This window comes from Sorex araneus, chromosome 9 (genome assembly GCF_027595985.1).
Source record: "Sorex araneus isolate mSorAra2 chromosome 9, mSorAra2.pri, whole genome shotgun sequence".
NCBI lineage: Eukaryota > Metazoa > Chordata > Mammalia > Eulipotyphla > Soricidae > Sorex > Sorex araneus.
The window spans coordinates 50088712-50108486 of NC_073310.1; the positions used below are offsets into that span (position 1 = coordinate 50088712).

The following is a 19775-nucleotide window of genomic DNA, read 5'->3' on the forward strand; positions in this document are numbered from 1 at the left end:
TGTGTGATATTTTCTAAGGTCTCAGACCATATGAATTAATAATATGAAAATAATTTATTCCATATCTTTCAATAATAACTTTTTCAAATCATCTCATCATCCATCACTAAATCTTTACCATAAAAGATAATCAAATTGCGTAAAATATGAATATTTTCTCAAAATCACTTAAGAAAATTCTTCCATCGTACAGCATATCCCATATGTGAAACATACACAGAAAAATCTAACTATAGGTACTGAAAGTATATACCTGTGCACATATACATGTGCATATCCAAGTATCTTCATATAATTTTATGAAAGTTCTACGCATGTATGTGGTTGTGCATGTTTATGAGATAGAAAAGAAAAATACTAAGATTCCTGAAAAACAAAAGTATACAGTAAAAATGATCTCTAGAGAATTTTGTCTAGTGGAAGAAAAACTGCTCTACAAGTTCTCAGTTCTGAGGCCAGAGGGATGGTAGCACGGGAAGGTGCTTGCCGCCACAGGCTCACCTAGGCTTGCTCCTCGGCACCAGGGGCCCTGCAGCCACCTTAGGAGGGATCCCTAAACACTGCAGGGGGTGGCCCCAAACACACGAATTTCAGTTAACTTTTTTTTTTAAAGAAAAAAAGAATTTTTATTTATTTTTTTGCAGTTAGAGAATTTCATGGTTGAGTTTCAGTCATACAATGATTGGACACCTGTCCCTTCACCTGTGTACATTTTCCACACCAACGTCCCCAGTATCCCTCCCCCTGCCTCAGTTAACTTTCTTAATTAGGTGACATCTGAAGGACCTTTTCCTGATTATAATATAAACATCATTGTGATTTACTCTCACCGGGTCAATTTTGATGGCATTATGAATATTTTTCTAACCATGAGTGTTCCTTAAGTATATTAAAAACAAGTCTTTCTCTGCCACTGCAGTTGGCAGCAGAACCAGGGCGGTAGATACAGCCCAGAAGCGGGTCTAGCGCAGATTCTCTCAGTTGGCCTAAGACCCTGGGCTGTAGGTGACCTATCTGTTCAGCAATGGTTCAAGGAAATATCTAAATAGCTGCTGAACTCTACCTCCTAGTTTACCAAGAAAAGTTCCCCTTTATTCAGTTGCTTTATAAATAATAATAATACATCCCCTTTCACTCCAAAAAAGTCCTGGTTTAGACTTTTTATAAGTCTATAATATATTATAATATATCAATACAATATATAGACTTTAATAAGTCTATAATATATTATATTATATGTATAATATATATTTTATATATTAATATACTAATATATACTATAGTATAATAGACTTATAATAAATATAAGTAAATTTAGCTATAGCTCTCTAAGGTAATGTTACACCAATTAAATGCCAGAATAGGTATGGAAAATGAAGGAAAAGGATAGAATATTAGACCAAGTGTATAAGGGGATTTTCTTTTCCTTTACTTCTCTTTTTGGAAGTGAGACTGTGGGAGGGGTCCTGAAGAATACAGGCACATGGGACTGGAGAAATATACAGTGGGTAGGATGCTTTCTTTGCACACAGCTAAGCCAGGTTCGATTCCCAGTATCCCATATAGTTCCCTAGACTGCCAGAAGTGAGCACTGATCCCTGAGCATTGCCGGATGTAGCTCACAACCAAAATAAATGTATAAAAAACTTTTAAGAATATATAGCCAAATCTCTAGTCTTGCCTTCATCCGACTCCTTCAAACCTATCTTTAGTTAGTTAGAAATTTAACTGGAACATATATGTATATATATACATATATATATGTATATTAACCATGGCCAATGATCATGTATGCAGTATTTGACAATTTTTGAAATTTCCTGAGTTGTATGACTTTATATTTGCAATCATAGTGCATCATGTGTTTAACTTTCTCTCTGTCTGTCTCTCTCTCTCTCTCTGTCCCTCTGTCTCGTCTCTCTTTTTACATTTTAGGCTTCATTTTTTTATTTAAAAGTCCAGTTGCAACCACCAAATACCTGACTCAGCTCACAACTAGAAACAGAGCATCAAATTTCCCAGCCCACTTAATTTGAAAACCTGCCAAGTTAGGTGAAAGACCTTATAAATATGTAAAGCAGGAAGTTCAAATTACAGTCAAGTAAATCTCGAGTGATTGATGTTCTTTTCAAAACAATTAAAAAGAAAAAAACTCATAAAAGCAGCGCCTTTTAAATCCCCCCTTTCCTAAGGTTTCGGGCGACTTCATTCTGGACATTGTACTTTTCGTACTGTATTTCATTTGGATTTTTATCACTTCCTGGAGGCCAGGAGGAGGCACAGTGGGAGGATCCAAAAAAACTCCGAACCAGCCATTTTGTTTGTAAGGCAGTGTGGTAGAATTCTGGCTGCCAGTAAAGATTTTTGAAACAAAATCTTTTCCTAAAAAAAGTACATCTATTGCTTATAACCATCCACTCAAAAAATCATTTTATTATTTTATTTTTACATAGAGGGTAGTTACTGAGGCTAAAAAATTCGGATTTTTTTCCTTTCTTTTTTTTTTTTTTCTCTCCTTCGTAAGTAATTAAAGCTCTCAGAGCTACAGGAGTCGCGAATTTTGTGCAAGGACGACAGGCTTCTTTGGGTACCTGAACTGATGTCAGATTAAAAACGCTTTGGCGGAAATCGTTCTCAGATGGCCGGATTTATATCCCAATTATACATCGACGTTTGAGAAGCAATGCAGTTTGCTTGGGAGTCCTAAAAAAAAAAAAAAGAAAGAAAGAAAGAAAAGAAAGAAAAAAAGAAAGAGAAAAAAAAATCATGCAAGAAACCAGAGTGTTCCCGAAGACATGCAAAGGGCATTTTCCTGCGCTAACAGGCCGTCGTGGGTGCTATTGTTTTGCAGTGTCACTTAATAGCGAGCCTAGACTTTTGTCATTCGGGTGGCTGTGCTTTTAAAAGCCCAGTGTAAAATGGCACACACACTGCATTTTTTTCCAAGCTGCAGGAGGCGGGGGGAGCGGGGGATAGTGCAGACCGTAGGGACACTGCCCTCCTAACCAATCAGAGGACGCCTGCTTGCCATCGCAAAGTTGTTAACCCCAGAGTCTTGTGGCTGCTGCTTGCCTCCTCTGCTTTTAATCTTCCGTGGATATTTCTCCGATTTTCCCCCAACGCCCACAGATCCTGTGGGAAGCCACCCCATTCAGCCACCGATCATGGAAGAAAGTATTACTTTTTATTTACCAAATATTTCAAAGATGTTTGAAGACCCATATGCTGCCTGGAGGCTGTTGTTTCTAGGGACACAAGTCACCAGCCTATATTGTTACAATCATTTTTCAAGAACTGGCTCCTGCTTTGCCTACACTAATGGTAAGTTGGTCATTTTAAACATTTCTGTCATTGAATCTTTGAATGAGCCATCGGATAAAAAGGATTTTCATTGTGTTTCTTCTAACCATACCAATCTTTGTGGGGTTGCTGCTTCTTCTTCTTCTTCTTCTTCTTCTTTTTCATTAGCTTTGATCTCTACACATTCCTCTTAATCTCGTTTGGTTAATTTTTACCCAGAGAAACAAACAAACAAAATATAGTTCTTTCCCCATTATTTAAGCTAAATATTGGTAATATAAATTATACTTTAATTGCTGTGAACTACAGGAGAACTCAGCTATTTCAAGATGGACTTGTTTTGTGCCTGCAATGTGGGTAATGCCAAATATGTGCATATCCTCTTTATAAAAATTATGTATTACCTAATTTGTTCAAGGCTAAATGATCAGCAGGCAAACTATGGATGTAGTTTGTTTTTGTATGTGTGTGTTTTCTGCATAAGGCCTATTGTGGTTTTTCTTGATGGATTACTTAAATAGAAACTACAGAAAAGCTGCCCTTGGTATAATGAAGGTGGAGATTGACATAACCGGGTTTATATTAAGTTATGGCTGTTGCTAAATAGTGGATCTTTATTTGTTGATTGGATCTAAACTTGTATCCCCCGATATTAATTCTTTGGAGTTGTTCGTAGATAATCTTTGCAAATCTATCATGGTTTTCTCCAAAAAGGTACATTTGGGAGACATTTTGTAATTTTGGGCATTTTTCTAATTTTTTTCTTTTTTTTTTTTGCACACGGTGGGAAATCTTTTTTTGTTTTGCATTGATCTGTGTTGGTGGCGCTGTAGTGCTCCTCAACAATTTATGTCAGTTTCACTAAAAGAAAAAAGGAGGAAAAAAAGAGGTGGGGCAAGACATGATCTATTATCTTATTTATTTCCTTTAAGAAAGTTCGGTTTTGTTCAAGAAATTATTCACTTGTATTATTTAAATGTTTTTGGTGAACCATGAACTATGGGGGGTAGCAGACCTGCCGTCACAAGCAGTACAGGGAACATCAGGGACAAGTATGCAGTTTGCAGCTGTGTTTTATCTGATCTGATTATCGCTACTTCAGAATTCTTCAGTAATACGCTGTTGGTTTACCCTCTCTCTCCTCAGTAATATTTTGCATTTTCCTAATATGCTGCAGTATCATTCATGTTAGTGGCTTCAATTTAACAAAATGTTTGAGTTCACTGAACATGGTAAAAGTTGAATTTCATTTTGTACCTAAGAATTTCTTAAACAACTATTTATAAGTTTCCCCTGGGAAATTTCTAGTAGGCTTATGTATCATCATGGCTACATATAATGGTTTTATTTTGAAATGACATTTACAATGAGTTTATGTCTTATCCTGGTGTTATAGTGAACAAACATTTTAGATAAAATAATTTTTGAAGAAATGAATGCAAGCTGCCTTTAACTTTTAAAATATTGGTATTTGTGTATCTAAATGTGGGATATATATACCACCCCTATTATGATTGGGAGCTATCTGATTAGAGAATATGGGATTTAGGCCCAAAGCCTCTCAAGAACAGAAATGTATTACAGTGTGACATAGGTTTTACTGTTCTCTGAACCTTTCAGTTGCTTGTGAAGATAGTATGTTATCCATTCAAAAAGGAAGTGGAAGGAATGAGTTGCACCTTAAAAAATTATTTGCCAAATAAAATTTTAAAAATTGGAAATAGTATCCTACACAGACCACCTTTTCATATAATTGAGTAGATTATCTTTCTCAGTGTCTCAAGTGAACATCTAGGAGTTATTACTAGTGTTTGTATTCACTTTGAAATATGTACATGTTTATTTTTTTATTTTACTGTTGAATCATTCAAATGTCTAAGACAAAAGAGTATTTGAACTTGAGTAGGAATCATATTTTTGATTTTTGTGTTCCTACAAACTCTGTAGAAGAACCTTTCCTAGAACTTCAAGAATTGGGTATTTTGCCTCTATTTTACACTAACCTATAAAATTTTTTTAAATAACCACTATCATTTTCTGTAAAAGTTAAAGGCCTTCCTCGAGACAACTTCTAACAATAGATTATTATTTCTAAACATCAATGTTGCAGTTGTAAATATATTCTCCAAACCTCTGGTTGCATTGGGGAGCTTAGTTCTCTAAAGTTGATCAATCAAATAAAATATATCTCCCAAAATGTTGGCTGCTAAGATATTCTAGCATTCAGTTGGGGGTATTTTGCATTTTAATTTGTGGAAACTAAAAAAATGTTTCTATAACATAGCCCCCGTTTAAAACAGAAAGTGCTGCTCTGAAGTCTATATGTAGCTATGCAATGCTCTTTGTTCTCCGGCATCATTGACTATTACATCATTGATTATGAAGTAACCATAATAGTTGGATCTTTACTTTTTAAAAGCCTCTGTTGATATTTACATTAAATTTTTTCCTGTAGATGTGACTCTTACATCACTTTGTAAGTGAGAAGGTTTAAATCTACTAGGCAAGAATTTTCTTATTTTATATTATTCTCCATTTTTAAACCCTCCTACTGCTTCATTGTAGCTCTTGAGTCTGTGGACATTCGTTTTTATTTTAACTGACAGCATTTTGGTGAGCATTTAGTTCGTAACTTGGGGGGGCTTTTGGTTTAAATTATAATGATTTTCATATAAAATATGAACTAGATAGTATCATTTTTATAGACAACTCAGTTTTTGATAGAAATAGTTGCAGATCAAGAACAATAAAAAAAAATCTATGTGTTTAACCCTGAAGTGTCATTTTAATCAACAATTACTTGTTTCTTTCTTTCATATCATTTTGTCAGAGACAGCAACAGAGAGCAAAATTATCTCTATTAAGATATATTTTTTTTATTCTGCCCATCCCTCTGATGGAAGGAGGGGAGGGGTCAATGAGTAGTGAAATGATGTTCAAAAAAAAAAAACAGGTTGCAGAATGAAGAAATAAGTGATGTCAGTACATGGAGGATCTGTGTATCAAGATCCATGCAATAAACCTCAGAAAAATAAACTTGAAATTATGGAAACTGGTCAATGACAAACTGAAAATTTTATTTTTTGATATAGTAAACCAATATGATTTCCTGATTTGTCCATTTATGGTTCAATAATATTGCTAAAGTTAAGAAAATTTCAGGTTAGTCAACGTTATTAGAAAAGATAACAAAGGTAAAATATTTACAGAGATATTAAGGTGACAACAAACAACCCTGAAAATATTGGCCAGGATTAATACCTTGATATGAACTTTTTTAGGGAGAAAAATAGCTAAAATTTTGCCCTCTGAAAATCAAGATCAGTACAGATCTTAAGATATTTTTCTTAGGCATAGTTATTTACTTCTACTCTTTCTTGGACATATCATGCATTATCATTAAATTCTCCAAGAGTTGTTTTATCCTCAGTATGATTTTGCAAAGGAACAGAAAAGTGATATACAAAATGGGTGTTTAAGTTATGACTTTGGTTTTATCTTTTTAAAAGGATCCTGAAATGGGGGTATCTAAAATCAAAGTAAAACAAAAATAATTATTTCTTTATGGGGGAAAAAGTGCATTTTTTAACTTGTCTTTTTTTTTTTTTTTTTACTTCAACAAAATTTGAGGTTGGTTTGCTCTAGATTTTTCTTCTAAGTGCTAATAGATACTGGATACATCATTAAGAAAAGGAACCTAGGAGTTTAAAGTATAGTGAGGCTCAAACTTCTAAAGATATTTAAAATCTAAGGTCTTAGATGTGGGAGGTTCCCATTAGGGAAGGAAGCTAGTAAGATTTTTGTATTTGTTCTGTTATTTAAATACAATTATGTAGGATTTAACAAGTGTCCTTTTATCAAAGGGCCATTGTTTCAACACCAAATATTCACACGTTAAGGCAAAAATGGAACCAATCTGGTAAATATAACCCAAACATATGCTTCATAAATAACTGGCTACATAGTACAGATTTCTATTTCAAAGAAATAAAACATTAACACAATTGCTTGAAAAGAAAAAAAGAATCACTGGTAATAAGAATTTTGGGTGTGACCTTGTAAGATTCATTTGCTGAAAATTTTTTTATAAATGTGTTTAAAGGCACCAAGGATGTAGTTCAGTCACTGAGCATTTGGCTTGCTTGTGTGAGACCCTGGGTTTGATCCTTGGCATAGCAAATAAATAAAGCACACTTGCTTTGTGTTTATCTTAAAATTAATAAAATGATTGATTTTTTTTTTCTTTTTGGGTCACACCCATCGATGCACAGGGGTCACTCCTGGCTCAACACTCAGGAATTACTCCTGGCGGTGCTTGGGGGACCATATGGGATGCTGGGAATCAAACTCAGGTTGGCTGCATGAAAGGAAAACGCCCTACCCAGTGTGCTATCACTCCAGCCCCCAAATGGTTGATTTTGAGCATTTAGCCCACATTGTCATGACATGAATGATGTGAAGAAATATAATTAAAATGTTAAGGATTTATATTAGAATTAAAATATTGTTATTCAAAATATATAATTATTTAATGACATTTCATAGACCTTTTAAAATACTTTATGAAGATAATAGAATTATATATTAGTGCTTGGTTAGTTAAGTGTATCAGATATGGAGCAGGAAAGTAAGGCTGCTGCTATAGGTAGATAAATTAGAAAAGTAGGAACTATTTATAAAAGATTCCCCATGTGTGGTTTAAAGTAATCTCAAGAATAAAGTCAGCAGATTACTTTGTCATAGAGTCAGTTAGCCCATCGTAGTAGATGAATGATCTCAGTTTGTAATTACTGATGGTGGTATTTTTTTAAAAAATTAAGGAAAAAAAATAAGGACGTGTATTATTTCAACAAAATTAGGACTCATGAGACAAGGTGGTTCTAGTTTCAGCTCAAGAGCTCTACAATATCATCAAGTTCCTTGGTAGATTCCATTCTTTTATATTGCCATGATGTCAGTGATATCCTTCCTATTCATTACAAGATGGCTGCTGCAGCTTAAAGCATCACAACCTGATCCCGCTTTCTCCTGCTGTCTGAAAGCCAAGTATTAGTAGGAAACATTTCTTAAGTCAAATGGCATAAAGCAAAGAAGCTACTACCATTAATTTACATGGGAAACTGTTGACTGTTCTCAGGTTTCAAAAATCACCTACCTGAGGCTGGAGAGACTGCTCAGTGGGCTAAGCATATGCTTTATATGCAGGAGGCCTGGTTCTGATCCCCGCCACCACATGTGATCCCCTGAGCACTGTTGGGAGCAACCTCCTGTTGCCCCAGCAGAGCCAGGAGTAGCCCCTCGGCACCACGAGATGTGACCCCATAACAAAAAAGAACAAAGTAACAACCTGCCATCATACCAAATGACACATAAATTGAAATAGCACTAATATGCAATAAAAGCAGGAATGGTACGATTAATGAACCACCCGTATAAAGTAGACGTAATATATGGACCAAGTAATTTTGTTCCCCAGAGTCAGAAGACTGGGCGTGCTGGAGGCTGGGCTGTAGTGTGATGATGGTGTGTTAAACCAAGTCTGGGGGCTTGGCGTGGCAACTGCTCACCAGTGCCCAAATGCTTAATTACCTACAGTATTTCCACAAAGTAGAATACCTTTACAAGTTCTCTTTGGCTTTTCTGGTATCTCAGAACACATCTTGCTGACGGATGAACAAAATAAATCAAGATAATGCATAGCTACTCACAGGTGCAATTCATAGCTTGAAGTTGAATGTGATTGAATTTCATATGGTGCCTTGAAGCTGCATTAATTCTAGAGGAAAGAGTTTGGTGGCATGATCTCACTACTTGCAGTGTGTGCTTCCTCTAGAATGGCTGCTGTAAAATAAATGCTGGATGTCATTTTTCATATTTTGTCACGAAAGCAGAAAAACCTCTTCAGTTTCCTTCTGGTTAGTGAGAACAGGTACTGATGTAGATCTTTGGTTAAAAAAAAAAAAAGTGATATAATTTGGGCTTTCAAAAAACTACATATCTATGATACAGTTTCCAAAGGGGGGAGAATTTCTCTTATGCATATTTTTGTGTGTAGGAAGAAACTCTTCTCTCAGTGGTACACAGTTCACGTCTCACCGGTCAGGGCCACATCTGTAGGAGGACATGTTCATTCATCAGCTGTAGGGATCAAGACTTGTCGTGTGTTGAATTTGCGATGGCTCATCTGTACTCTTTCTCATCTCCTCGGGCACAGGTCATGAAATACTTTCAGTAATTAAATTTTTTAAGAAAAGAAAGCGAAAGGTTAGGCTATGAGACTTGTTGAAGTAAATTCATGATTCATAACTAGACCCAAATGAGTAATTAGCTTTCATTTCACAACTTATAAGAATAATTTTTTAAGGTTTCCGTCTATCAACTTCAGAGTATATGAAAGTTTCCTTCTCTGGGACATTTTTGGGGGTGCTCAGGGAGAGTCAGGGGTTGGGCCACACACCCTCAGTGTTGCTGAGGCTTCTTCCAGCTCTGTGCTCAAGGGTGGTATCAGGGACCCCAAAGAAACTGGAGCTGAGGTGCTGGGGATTGAGCCTGGGGTGACTACATACAAAGCAGGCTCCTTAACCCCTCCCTGCACTATCTCTTCAACCCTGGAACCTCCCAGAGATTGGATGTACTCTGTCAGTGGAGCTCAAACAGCATGAAGCTAGAATTATCTGAAATACTGATTGCTAGACTCCATCCCTAAAATTTCCTGGTTAAGTTGGTCTGGGAAAGTTGTGTTTCTAGTAAGAGCTGAGACCACTGCTGATATAATTTCTCTTGAGAAATTACTCCAAGAATCAGATGGTAGCTGTTGTGATAAATATTTTGCCTTTAAAATGTCACATTTTAAAGGGTGACTTTTAATATTTGCCATAAGTGTGAATAAATGCATCTTGTAATATTATGTAGGGTGCTCAAGGTACCCTTTGAGAAATGGTTCCAAAGTTGAACAAGGCCTTGAGGGAGAATTTGATTTATGCCTCAGCTCTAATGTCACCTTTAAGATTTATTTGCCAAAAATTCATATCTCGGTGCTTTTTTAAGCATTTTAAAATAGAAATTCAAAATTTACGAATTACTTTTCAAAGCCATAAACACACACACACACACACACACACACACACACACACACACACACACACCAGTTTTGCCCAGTAGCAAGTGACATTTGAAAAGGACTTGTGTGTCTGTGGCATTTGCTGGGTTGTCTCAAGACTTTATCCCAACAACCCCTAATGCCCCACATTCATTAGTAGGACGTGGTTTCAATGAGACTGAAAAAGAGAAGCTGGCATGTTAATGACCTATATTTAGCTCTGAAGCTCAGGCCGCTGCCCCAGTCTACTGGAAACTCTCCATGCTCTAAGACAAAGGTCACAGTTGGAAAACACCACGATGTGCCAAGGAGCGAAGAAGACCTTTTCCAAGAGCTTTAATTGCTTCACTGCTTTGGTACTTAAGATATTTTCATTTGAAGGCCTTTGCTTATATTTTCATTAAAGTTCAAAATCCAAAAACCAAACTGCCAGTATCAATGAGTAAAAAATAAACTCAGGGGCCAGAATGATGGGACAGTAGGTAAATGTCGTAACATTCCTAGAAGCCAACATAAACTTTGAGCTTTCTGTCCATATCATTAGAGGCCTTGTAGGAAGGCCAAAGAGACCTTTTGGCTGGTGTGATCCAGGATCAAAGAGTCATTTTTACCAAGGGAGAAATGGGGAGTGGGCTAAAAAAGTTAATATGGGTTGTAGGGGAGGGATAGTGGGATTCTGGTAGTAGATGTGGTACAATAATCTACCCTTAAAACATGAGTAGTTACAGTCATCAAACTAATAATACCCAATAAAAAGCAAATTTAAACTTTTCTATCAAAAAAATTCTTTACCTGTATAATAACAGACTCACATCACTCAGGATGGCGCTAAACATCTGGAAGTATGCTCTCCAATACAACACACACTAGTCATATGTGGCTGCGTAGATTCAAATACAAATTAAATTAAAAACTAGCACAACTGACTAGAAGTGTACTATATTAGAACTCGGCGTATAGAATATTTCCATCTTTGTCTATGCTATTAAAACCAATTTCTCTTGGGCCTGGAGAGATAGCAGGTAGTGTGCTTGCCATACACACATGTGTGCCCAGGTTCAATTCCCAACATTTCATATGGTCCCTGAGCCAAACCAGGCCTGATCCCTGAGCACAGAGCCAGGAGTAAGCCCTGAGCATAGCCTTGCATGACTCAAAAACAAAAACTGTAAAAGACAAACCAGCCCTCAACCCCCATATTTCTCACAGTTTGAGAGGGCAAGGTCACCTTCATGACAGATTTTGTGCTGGGCACAGGCCTGTTTCTTGGTTCACAGTTATTTTCACGTGGCCTCATGTGGTAATAGGGGTCGGGGAACTCTCTGGAGTCTCTTTAGTAAGAAAGGGCACCACTAATCCTACTCAGGAAAGTCTGTGCTCCTCACCAAATCATCTCCCAAAGGCCTCCCAGACAGATAGCCATCACATTAGGGGTAAGGATTTTAGTGGATTGGGGGTTGGGGTGGGGGCTGGGAGTATCCACATGAAATCTGTGGCAATGTCCATAATTCTGGAAAGTTCTTTCAGACAGCATTGTTCTAGAATGTGCCTGAGAACTTCAGACATAGGGCTTAGAATCACCCCTAAACAAAGCCTGAACCTTACGCTCAGAAGTTCTGATTCATCTAGGTGGAATAGAGAAGTGAGTTTCATTTTGGTTTTATTTTTATTTTTTAGTTTCTGGGTCATACCCGGTGATGTTCAGGGCTTACTCCTGACTCTGTCCTGGCAATGCTCCGGGGACCATATGAGATGCTGAGGATCGAGTCCAGGTTGGCTTGTGCAAGGCAAGTACCCTACTTGCTGTACTATCACTCCTACCCGCTGTTTTTCTTTTTAAGTAATCAGTGGGATGCTAATATGCAGCAGGGGTGAGAATTGTTGTTACACTATGGAACTAAAATTTTAAGCCAAAATTTGGGAGGTCAGTAGACAAGAGCTGCTATTTTTCGATCTTGAAAAGCTATAATCTATCTCCTAGTGAATGAAGAAGGTTCACATGGATAGAATAATGACATCAAACCAGTTTGGTTGTGTGATACATTAACTTAATTGCCTAGTATACACCAGCTTGAGCTGGAAAAGAAAACCCAATAGGTGTTTGTAAGTTATAAATTACTTGCTACCCTTAAAATGGACCCTGGTCACTTGGACACCTGTAGCTGGCAATATCTTTTGTCTGTGTCGTTTTGTTCATCTGAGGACAATTGGCATTCAGCAGTACTGCTACTTGTAGATGGGAGCTACGTGTGTACTAATATATTCCCCACTAGGTGGCCAGTTGGACAACTTCCCCTGCACTGGAAAACTTGAAAGCAAATTCACATTACCATAATTGTCTACTTCAGAGCCAAGTCACACCTGCTTTGTACCAAACTATGGAGAACAAAAATCACATTGTGTCTTGGTTTTATAGTATTTCATCTGTCACCTATCTTGGCGTTTATGTGATCAGTGCCTCCCAGGAAGTGGTTCTGCAAGCCTGTGGGCTATAAAAAGTCAATGCTATGCCCCCTAAACTTCCCCCCCAAAAGAGACACCAGCAGTTACACTGATGTATTTATATTTTGTAGTTCTTATTCTTCTAAAATATAACAGTGTCCTTTATATCTAGAAACCTTTGGACTTGGCAGAATCTTACCTTCCTTCATATTTTGTCTTACAGGACAAAAGACTTACAGAAATTAACATATAATTATGACACTGTTTGTAATCACTGACTATGTGGTCACAATTTCCAAAGTAATTCTATTAACCTGGTTTTTTAACTTTCAGAATAGGTAACTAGAAGGCCTCTGTACATTTCTATTGAAGACCATTTTTTAGTCTCATGTGTTTGATTTATCTACCCTTTATTATGTCTATAAACTGGGACTAATTACTTAACCGGGCCAGACCCTCAGTATCCCCATCTATAAAACAAGGTAACATACATTACTTACTTCACCCGACTGACATGAGAATAAAATGAGTTGATGTCTTTAAAGTTCTTAGACTAATGTGTGATATGATATGTCTTAGCATTCAGTATATGCTGTTAACCTCATTTTTTGGACAGACATCCTGATTTCACAGATCAACTTAGGTCTTACAGAGTATTAAAGAGGTCACCCCATTCAATATGCCTAAGAGAGGTTCCTATGATCCTATCTAGGTATCCAGTAAAAATCTGTCTATTGGGCCAGAGACATAGCTTAAAGGGCTGGAGCACTTGCTTTGCGTGTGAGAGGTCCACCTTCAGTCCCAGAATTGCATGGTCTACTGCGAGGAGTGACCCCTGAGCACTGAGAAAAGAGCCTTTTTGCACCAACAGGTATGATCCCAGACCCAAAGATAATTTAAAAAATTAATCAGATAACCTTTAAAAGAAGGGTTCTTTGTTATCTGCTCTTCACTCACTAAGTAAATATTGTCTACTACATTAAAAAAAAAGAAGAAGAAAGAAAAGATTGTGCCAAGCTAGAGGTTTAGAGAAGCTTTGCAGTATTAAGGTAAAGTTAATGAGGAAGCGACTTTTGGTGGGAGTTTTGAAAGATGGGTAAGCCTTCAACATAAGAATCGAAAGAAGACATTCCAAATCAAAACCTGAGTTTGAGAAGGAGCGAGGAAACATGACATCTAAATGCCAGTCAAAATGCCCGTTGGTCTGCAAAGTTAGCTCTAATGTGCAGAAATGAGGGGGGCGGGGTGAGTAGGGAGAGACAGAGACAGAGAGACAGAGAGACTCGTGATGGTAAACCTGCTCGCTTAAACCAGGGGATCTGGTGGTTGGTCGTTGTCCACAAAATACCTCCTGTTCAGATGCTTGTAACTGGCAAAAACATGGTGATGGGACCCATAGAAAAGAAAGCGCTGTCTCTTTAGTCAGTCAACCTGTTTGTCCATTAACATGTAGAGGGAAATGCCAGTGGTGTGGATTTCAGAGGACAGCAGTTTGGGCTGGAATAGTACGGAGGAGCAGGTCAGCCGGAAGCTAGGCTAGGTTGGGACTTTTCTCAGTAAATGTGGACTGTAGGCAGCAGGGGGCAGCATGAGGGCGCGGGAAAGCCGAGCGCGTGCATAGGGGATTTGCTTGTTATTTCTAGTCAGTGCTGAGGTTCTACAAATTAGCCTACTTGTACTAACAGTGTCTTCTCCATGATGAGCAGAAATCAGAGGAGAAAAAGCAAGTCGACTGCTGGCAAAATAAGTGCCTTTTTATGAACCTGGGTATAGGTGTCTGTTATTTCCTTTTACATGAGTAGAAGCTCTAAATTTCTTATGCATTCTAAAATCCATCAGTTTCTGCTGGAAAAATCCACCTTTATAGGACCGATCAAAATTTTACTTTTTGAAGTATGCTGCTTTAGCTCAACTACATTATTGGAACTAGCTTGAAAGGGGAAATAATGTTAGTCTAAGAACAGGTCAGAATTTTAATACATATTCTATGTTCCATATCAAGTATGTGATGTTTTCATTTTTGATTTGAAAAGGTTTCGATTATGAAAAGGTTGGGCTTTTTAGTGAAGAAATAATATATTAAAAGTTTAGCACTAGAACCAGAATCAGCTTCATTTGCTTTTGTGTATGCTTTTGCCTGTAGGAGGACTAGATTTGATCCCCAGTTTCTCAGGATCCTCTGGGAATCTCTAGAAGTGCCCCCTGAGCACTGAGCCAGGAGTAGCCCCTGGACACTGCAATTTCTGGTCCCAAATCAAAAAAATAAATGACATTCAAGACCACCTTAACTTTCATGAAAATTTTCTGGTGAGATTTGCCTCTTTTTTTTTTTTTAAGACTGCATGGTTTTGAGTGGAACGTGGGAACATACATGTACCCACCGGAAAATCCATTCCAGACTTTGTTCCCTCTTCCTGTTTTGCCAGGATTCGCCCAGTGTCCATCACATGCCGGGGTTGGGATCCCTGGGCGGGTCCCCTGTCTGCTCTTTTGCATTCTCTGTGTCATCTTAATGTTCATGTGTCTTTCGACGCACCAACACAACACCTTCTCTTTGTCACTTGACATGACCCCGCCCATTGAGGAGAACGTGTCAATGATGATTGACTGTTTCTGCTTTGATTAAGGAAATGCTAAGATGATTGAGTTTTTCGAATAAGATTGAGAGCTGGAAATTAGTTCTTAAATGTAAATCAAATGAAATGAAAGTCCAGTTATCAAACATTTCCTTAATTTTAATTTAATTTGTTGGGGATGGAGGAGGCAGGTAATGTAACCCCCAGGCAGTTCACAGGGAGACTTGGGACCATTCTCAATCCTCAATCCAGTTTTATTACTATTATTATTATTATTATTATTATTATTATTAAGGGTTGCATTATAGTTTATTCATTGGTTTTATTCAAGTTATCTTAAATACTTGAAGGTGCAAAAAGTCCAGCTGTTTTCATGCCAAGACAAAGGATGTGAAGCTTATTAGCACAGGCCCGACCAGGGGTTAAGTGCCTGTGTGGTATGGGGGCTTCAGCCTGGTCTCAGTGCATTAGGAGAACATCGCCCTGATTGCCCGACTGTCTCTGGCCTCTGAACATTTATTTTAATCATTTGTAGACCTGAGGAGATAAAAAAAAATTATCAGTTGACTTTAAATGCTTTTTTTTTTCTTTTCTGAAAAACCTAAATTCATTAAGAACATTCACTTCTTTTCCAACTCTCATGATTCATAACAGTTTGAACAGGGGGAGGCCTGATAAAATTAGGAAAACTTAACTGATGTGTTAGGAAACATAATCTAGTTTTTAAAAGTAAGATTGTACTATGCTCTTTATACTATCAGACTTCTCAAAAATTGTTACAGGTAAATTATTGCTATTTTTGTTGTGGCTCTTGGGTTATTGTTCTCAATATCAATATTATTGTGTTAATTATCTTCTTAATTTACTACATAGAAATTCTCTCGGCCTTTCTAGTGACAATATCAGACTACTTGCATATCTTTTATTACCAGATTGAATTATTTTTATTATTTTTGGCAGGTGAGAACACTGAACCACCACTGCCATGACTATTTTTCTTATTTTTGCCTCTTTATTTTGAAGTTGCTATCTTTTCATGAGAATTTAAAATTTTTGTTTTCTGGTTTTCATGATAGTTTTGTTTGCTGCATGAATTCCTCAGTTCATATTTTCTCACACTGATAGAAACTCTTGTAAGCAATGTAAGAATTTTGCTTAATTATGAAAGATTACTAATTGTCAACTAACAGAATTTCACATCTTTAGCCCATTTACTGAATTATTCTCCTGGGACTCGATTTGCTCTGCTATAAAGCATATATTTGTGAGGTTCTAAAGGCATTGCTTATTTAGAAACCACATGTCTCAAATTATTCTCAAATTATGTTTTCTTAGCTCTTTACATTGAACGTTTTCCATATATTCCCAGTTGTCTACCAAAGGGAGGTTATTATAAAATTGGAAATTGGAGTTCAAAATGTTGGGAGTGACTGTTGCTTTTGGAGAGACAAAGAATGAGACCCAGATTAATACAAAATCATATAACTAGTTGGTGGCAGAATCAAAATTGGAACCTACAACTTTTAAAATAAAGTGCATAGACGTTACTGGGCCCGCTCGAACAAATCGTTTATCAACGGGATGACAGTGATACAGTGAAACTTAGCTAATGAGAAGAGATCATTAAGCGTGGATTTTTTTTTATTCTTACACACTTATTGACATGCATACAATTTAGAAAGGTTTTTTTCTCCAATATTGAAAACAAGAAGTGAGAAGAGGATGAAGAGAATCAGGACTGATTTTGTATTATTTTCGTTTCACTTACAAAGAATTGGTATAATTCTAAGAAAACACAAAGTATCTTTTGTTTTAATTTTGGGCTACACCCTGCGTCCTCAGGGCTTTCTCCTAGCTTTGGGCTCAGGGATCACTGCTGGCAGCTCTTGGGGGACCATATGAGGTACCAGGGATCAAACCCAGGCCAGCTGTGTTCCAGGCATATGTCCTACTCACTGTGATATTGCTCTGTCCCCAAGCCCCCATTTTTTTTTTTTTGAGAGGATGGTCTCCAAGCATGCTTGGGTGCTGGGTAGCCAGAGGGCTAGGATCATCCTTTGCCAAGGTTTGAATTCAGGGCCTCTGCGTGTCAGGCACACAGCTCTTTGAGCCATCTCCTTGCTCCCAAGGTTAACACCCTTTACTTACTAAATGTTTCATTAATGTCTCAAAAATGTGTTTACATATGTTGGGGTACAAGGGGAAATTCTCCCACCTCTTTGGACTCTTTTCAAGATAGATGAGTAAAACATTGATGTCGGGTGGATAATTAAGAAAAAAGACAAAATTCAATAACAGCCTTGCATGTGGCTGATCGGAGTTCAAGCCTTGGATTACTTTGGGTCCCAGAGCACCTCCAGGAGTAACCCCTAGGCACAAAGCTAGGAATAGCCACTGAGTACCATGAATGTGGGCCAAGACTACCCATCATCCAAATTTAATAACATACATATAGAGAATTTATTACTGTGAATTCCAAAGTAAATGGGACCGGGTGGGGATTTATGTCTTGTGCTAAGAAATGGGATTGGACCTGGGACATTGAGGAGGTGGGGAGTGGGGGGAATTCTTATATGACAAGTATGGAATGACTTCATGTGACAAGATATCTCAATGTTTGCCCTGCCTTTAGATATTTTTCCTCTAGTAGACAAGGTTAATTCTGGATATGTTCCTAAATTTATCTAATCTTCATTCTTTAAGGTTATAGTAACCATTTTCTTTTTTTAATTTATTTTTATTATCTTATTATTATTCCTCCCCTTTTTTAGATTCACTATGGGGTAGTTACAAAGCTTTCATGTTTGGGCTTCCATCATACAATCATCAAACACCCATCCCTTCACTAGTGCACATATTCAACCACCAAAATCTGCAGTTTTCCCCCCCACCCCCCTTCCAACCCCTGTGTGGCAGAAAATTTCCCCCAGACTCTCTCTCTATTTTGGTTACATTCAATATTTTGACACCAGTCCCACCATCACTCAAACCTGCTGAAAAGGCAATGCTAGATGATTTGTTTTGTATTGCTTGTTATGGATAGAATATAATGTCCAGGAAATTCTGTGTCATTCTCTTCTGGGAGCTTTAGTTTATAGTCTCTGGGCCTTGGCCATTGATGAGATTACATGACACCAGGGGCAGTTTGTGGGTGTGACTGCCAAGCTTCTGGAAAACTGGGGACCTGGAGGGAGGAGGCCCAGTCCCAATCCAAGTGGGCCTGGAGATCTCAGTCATGGGTTCCTGCCTACCTCCACACTACAGGTCCTAACTGTGTCTTTTGATCTCTTTCGAGATTTATGGGTCTCTGAAATAAGGCAAATAAATGAGTTTATATAGCTGAGCTCATTTATTGGCCTTATTTCAGAGGTGGTTTGTGGGTGTGTCTCCCACATACCTAACTTTTGGCCATTTAATTTCTTGGCAAACTTGGCCCAAAGTTGTTGGGGTCTGGCAAAAGGCACAGCAGCAGCAGTTTGGGGGTATGTGGAAGTCTGAAGACACCATCAGGATGCTGATGCACTCGCCCCACAGGTACAGGTTCACCTGCTGGCGGCACCATACCCCCAGTAACCACTTTTTCTTGTGGCCCATTGGATCTTGATCGAAGTCACTTCCATGCACCAAGATGCCATATACTGGAAAAAAAAACAGCTCTGGGTGTCTTAGAGAAAGCCTCTGAACATTTGAAAGGAGGATATAGAAAATTTTTGGTTTTGCTTTGGCTTACGGGATCAAACCTAGGGCTTTCATGCACACAGAGAATGATGTGTTCTGCCACATTCCCCAATTTTAAGAAAATAGGATTATTTTTAATTGATGGCTTATTAGTGAAAACATAATGTGGCTTAACCTTTTCACTTGTAAAAAGTTGTCTAAAAAAGGGATAGGAGACAGGAGCTATACCATTATAAAAATGGGACTCTTCCTAGACTTAGAAATTGCTTTCTTAAAATTTTAACTGATAAGAGAATTGCAAGAAAGAACAGAATATAGTACAAAATGAATGCTAAAATACCATTGTTTTTCTAGCAGACATGTAAGTATAGTTACCTGAAAAAATTAATGGGGCTAAAGAGATGGTACAGGAGTTAAGGTGTATGTCTTGGGGCTTGAAAGATTAGTACAGCAGGTAAAGCACTTGCTTTACATGTGACCAACCCAGATTCAATCCTCCATCTGGTCCCCCAAGCACTGCGAGGAGTAATTAAGGTGTATGGAAACAAGAGTAACCAATGAGCATTGTTGGGTATGCCCCGCCTCCAAAAGGTGCACGTCTTGCTTATGGCCAATCCCTAGTTTGATACCTGACACCGCATGGGTCCCTGAGCATCAGTGAGAGCAGTCCTATAGCACAG

At 37.8% G+C, this 19775-nt stretch overlaps 1 protein-coding gene across 1 annotated transcript in view; it reads left to right on the plus strand.

The window, feature by feature from the left end:
• Nucleotides 1–2399: 2399 nt before the first annotated feature.
• Nucleotides 2400–19775, plus strand: part of EPC1 (enhancer of polycomb homolog 1) — a 95833-nt gene continuing 78457 nt past the window's right edge. The window contains exon 1 of the mRNA XM_055147033.1: nucleotides 2400–3321. Within this exon, the coding sequence (XP_055003008.1) occupies nucleotides 3319–3321 (3 nt within the window). The 5' untranslated portion in view covers nucleotides 2400–3318. The remainder of the gene's footprint in view (nucleotides 3322–19775) is intronic.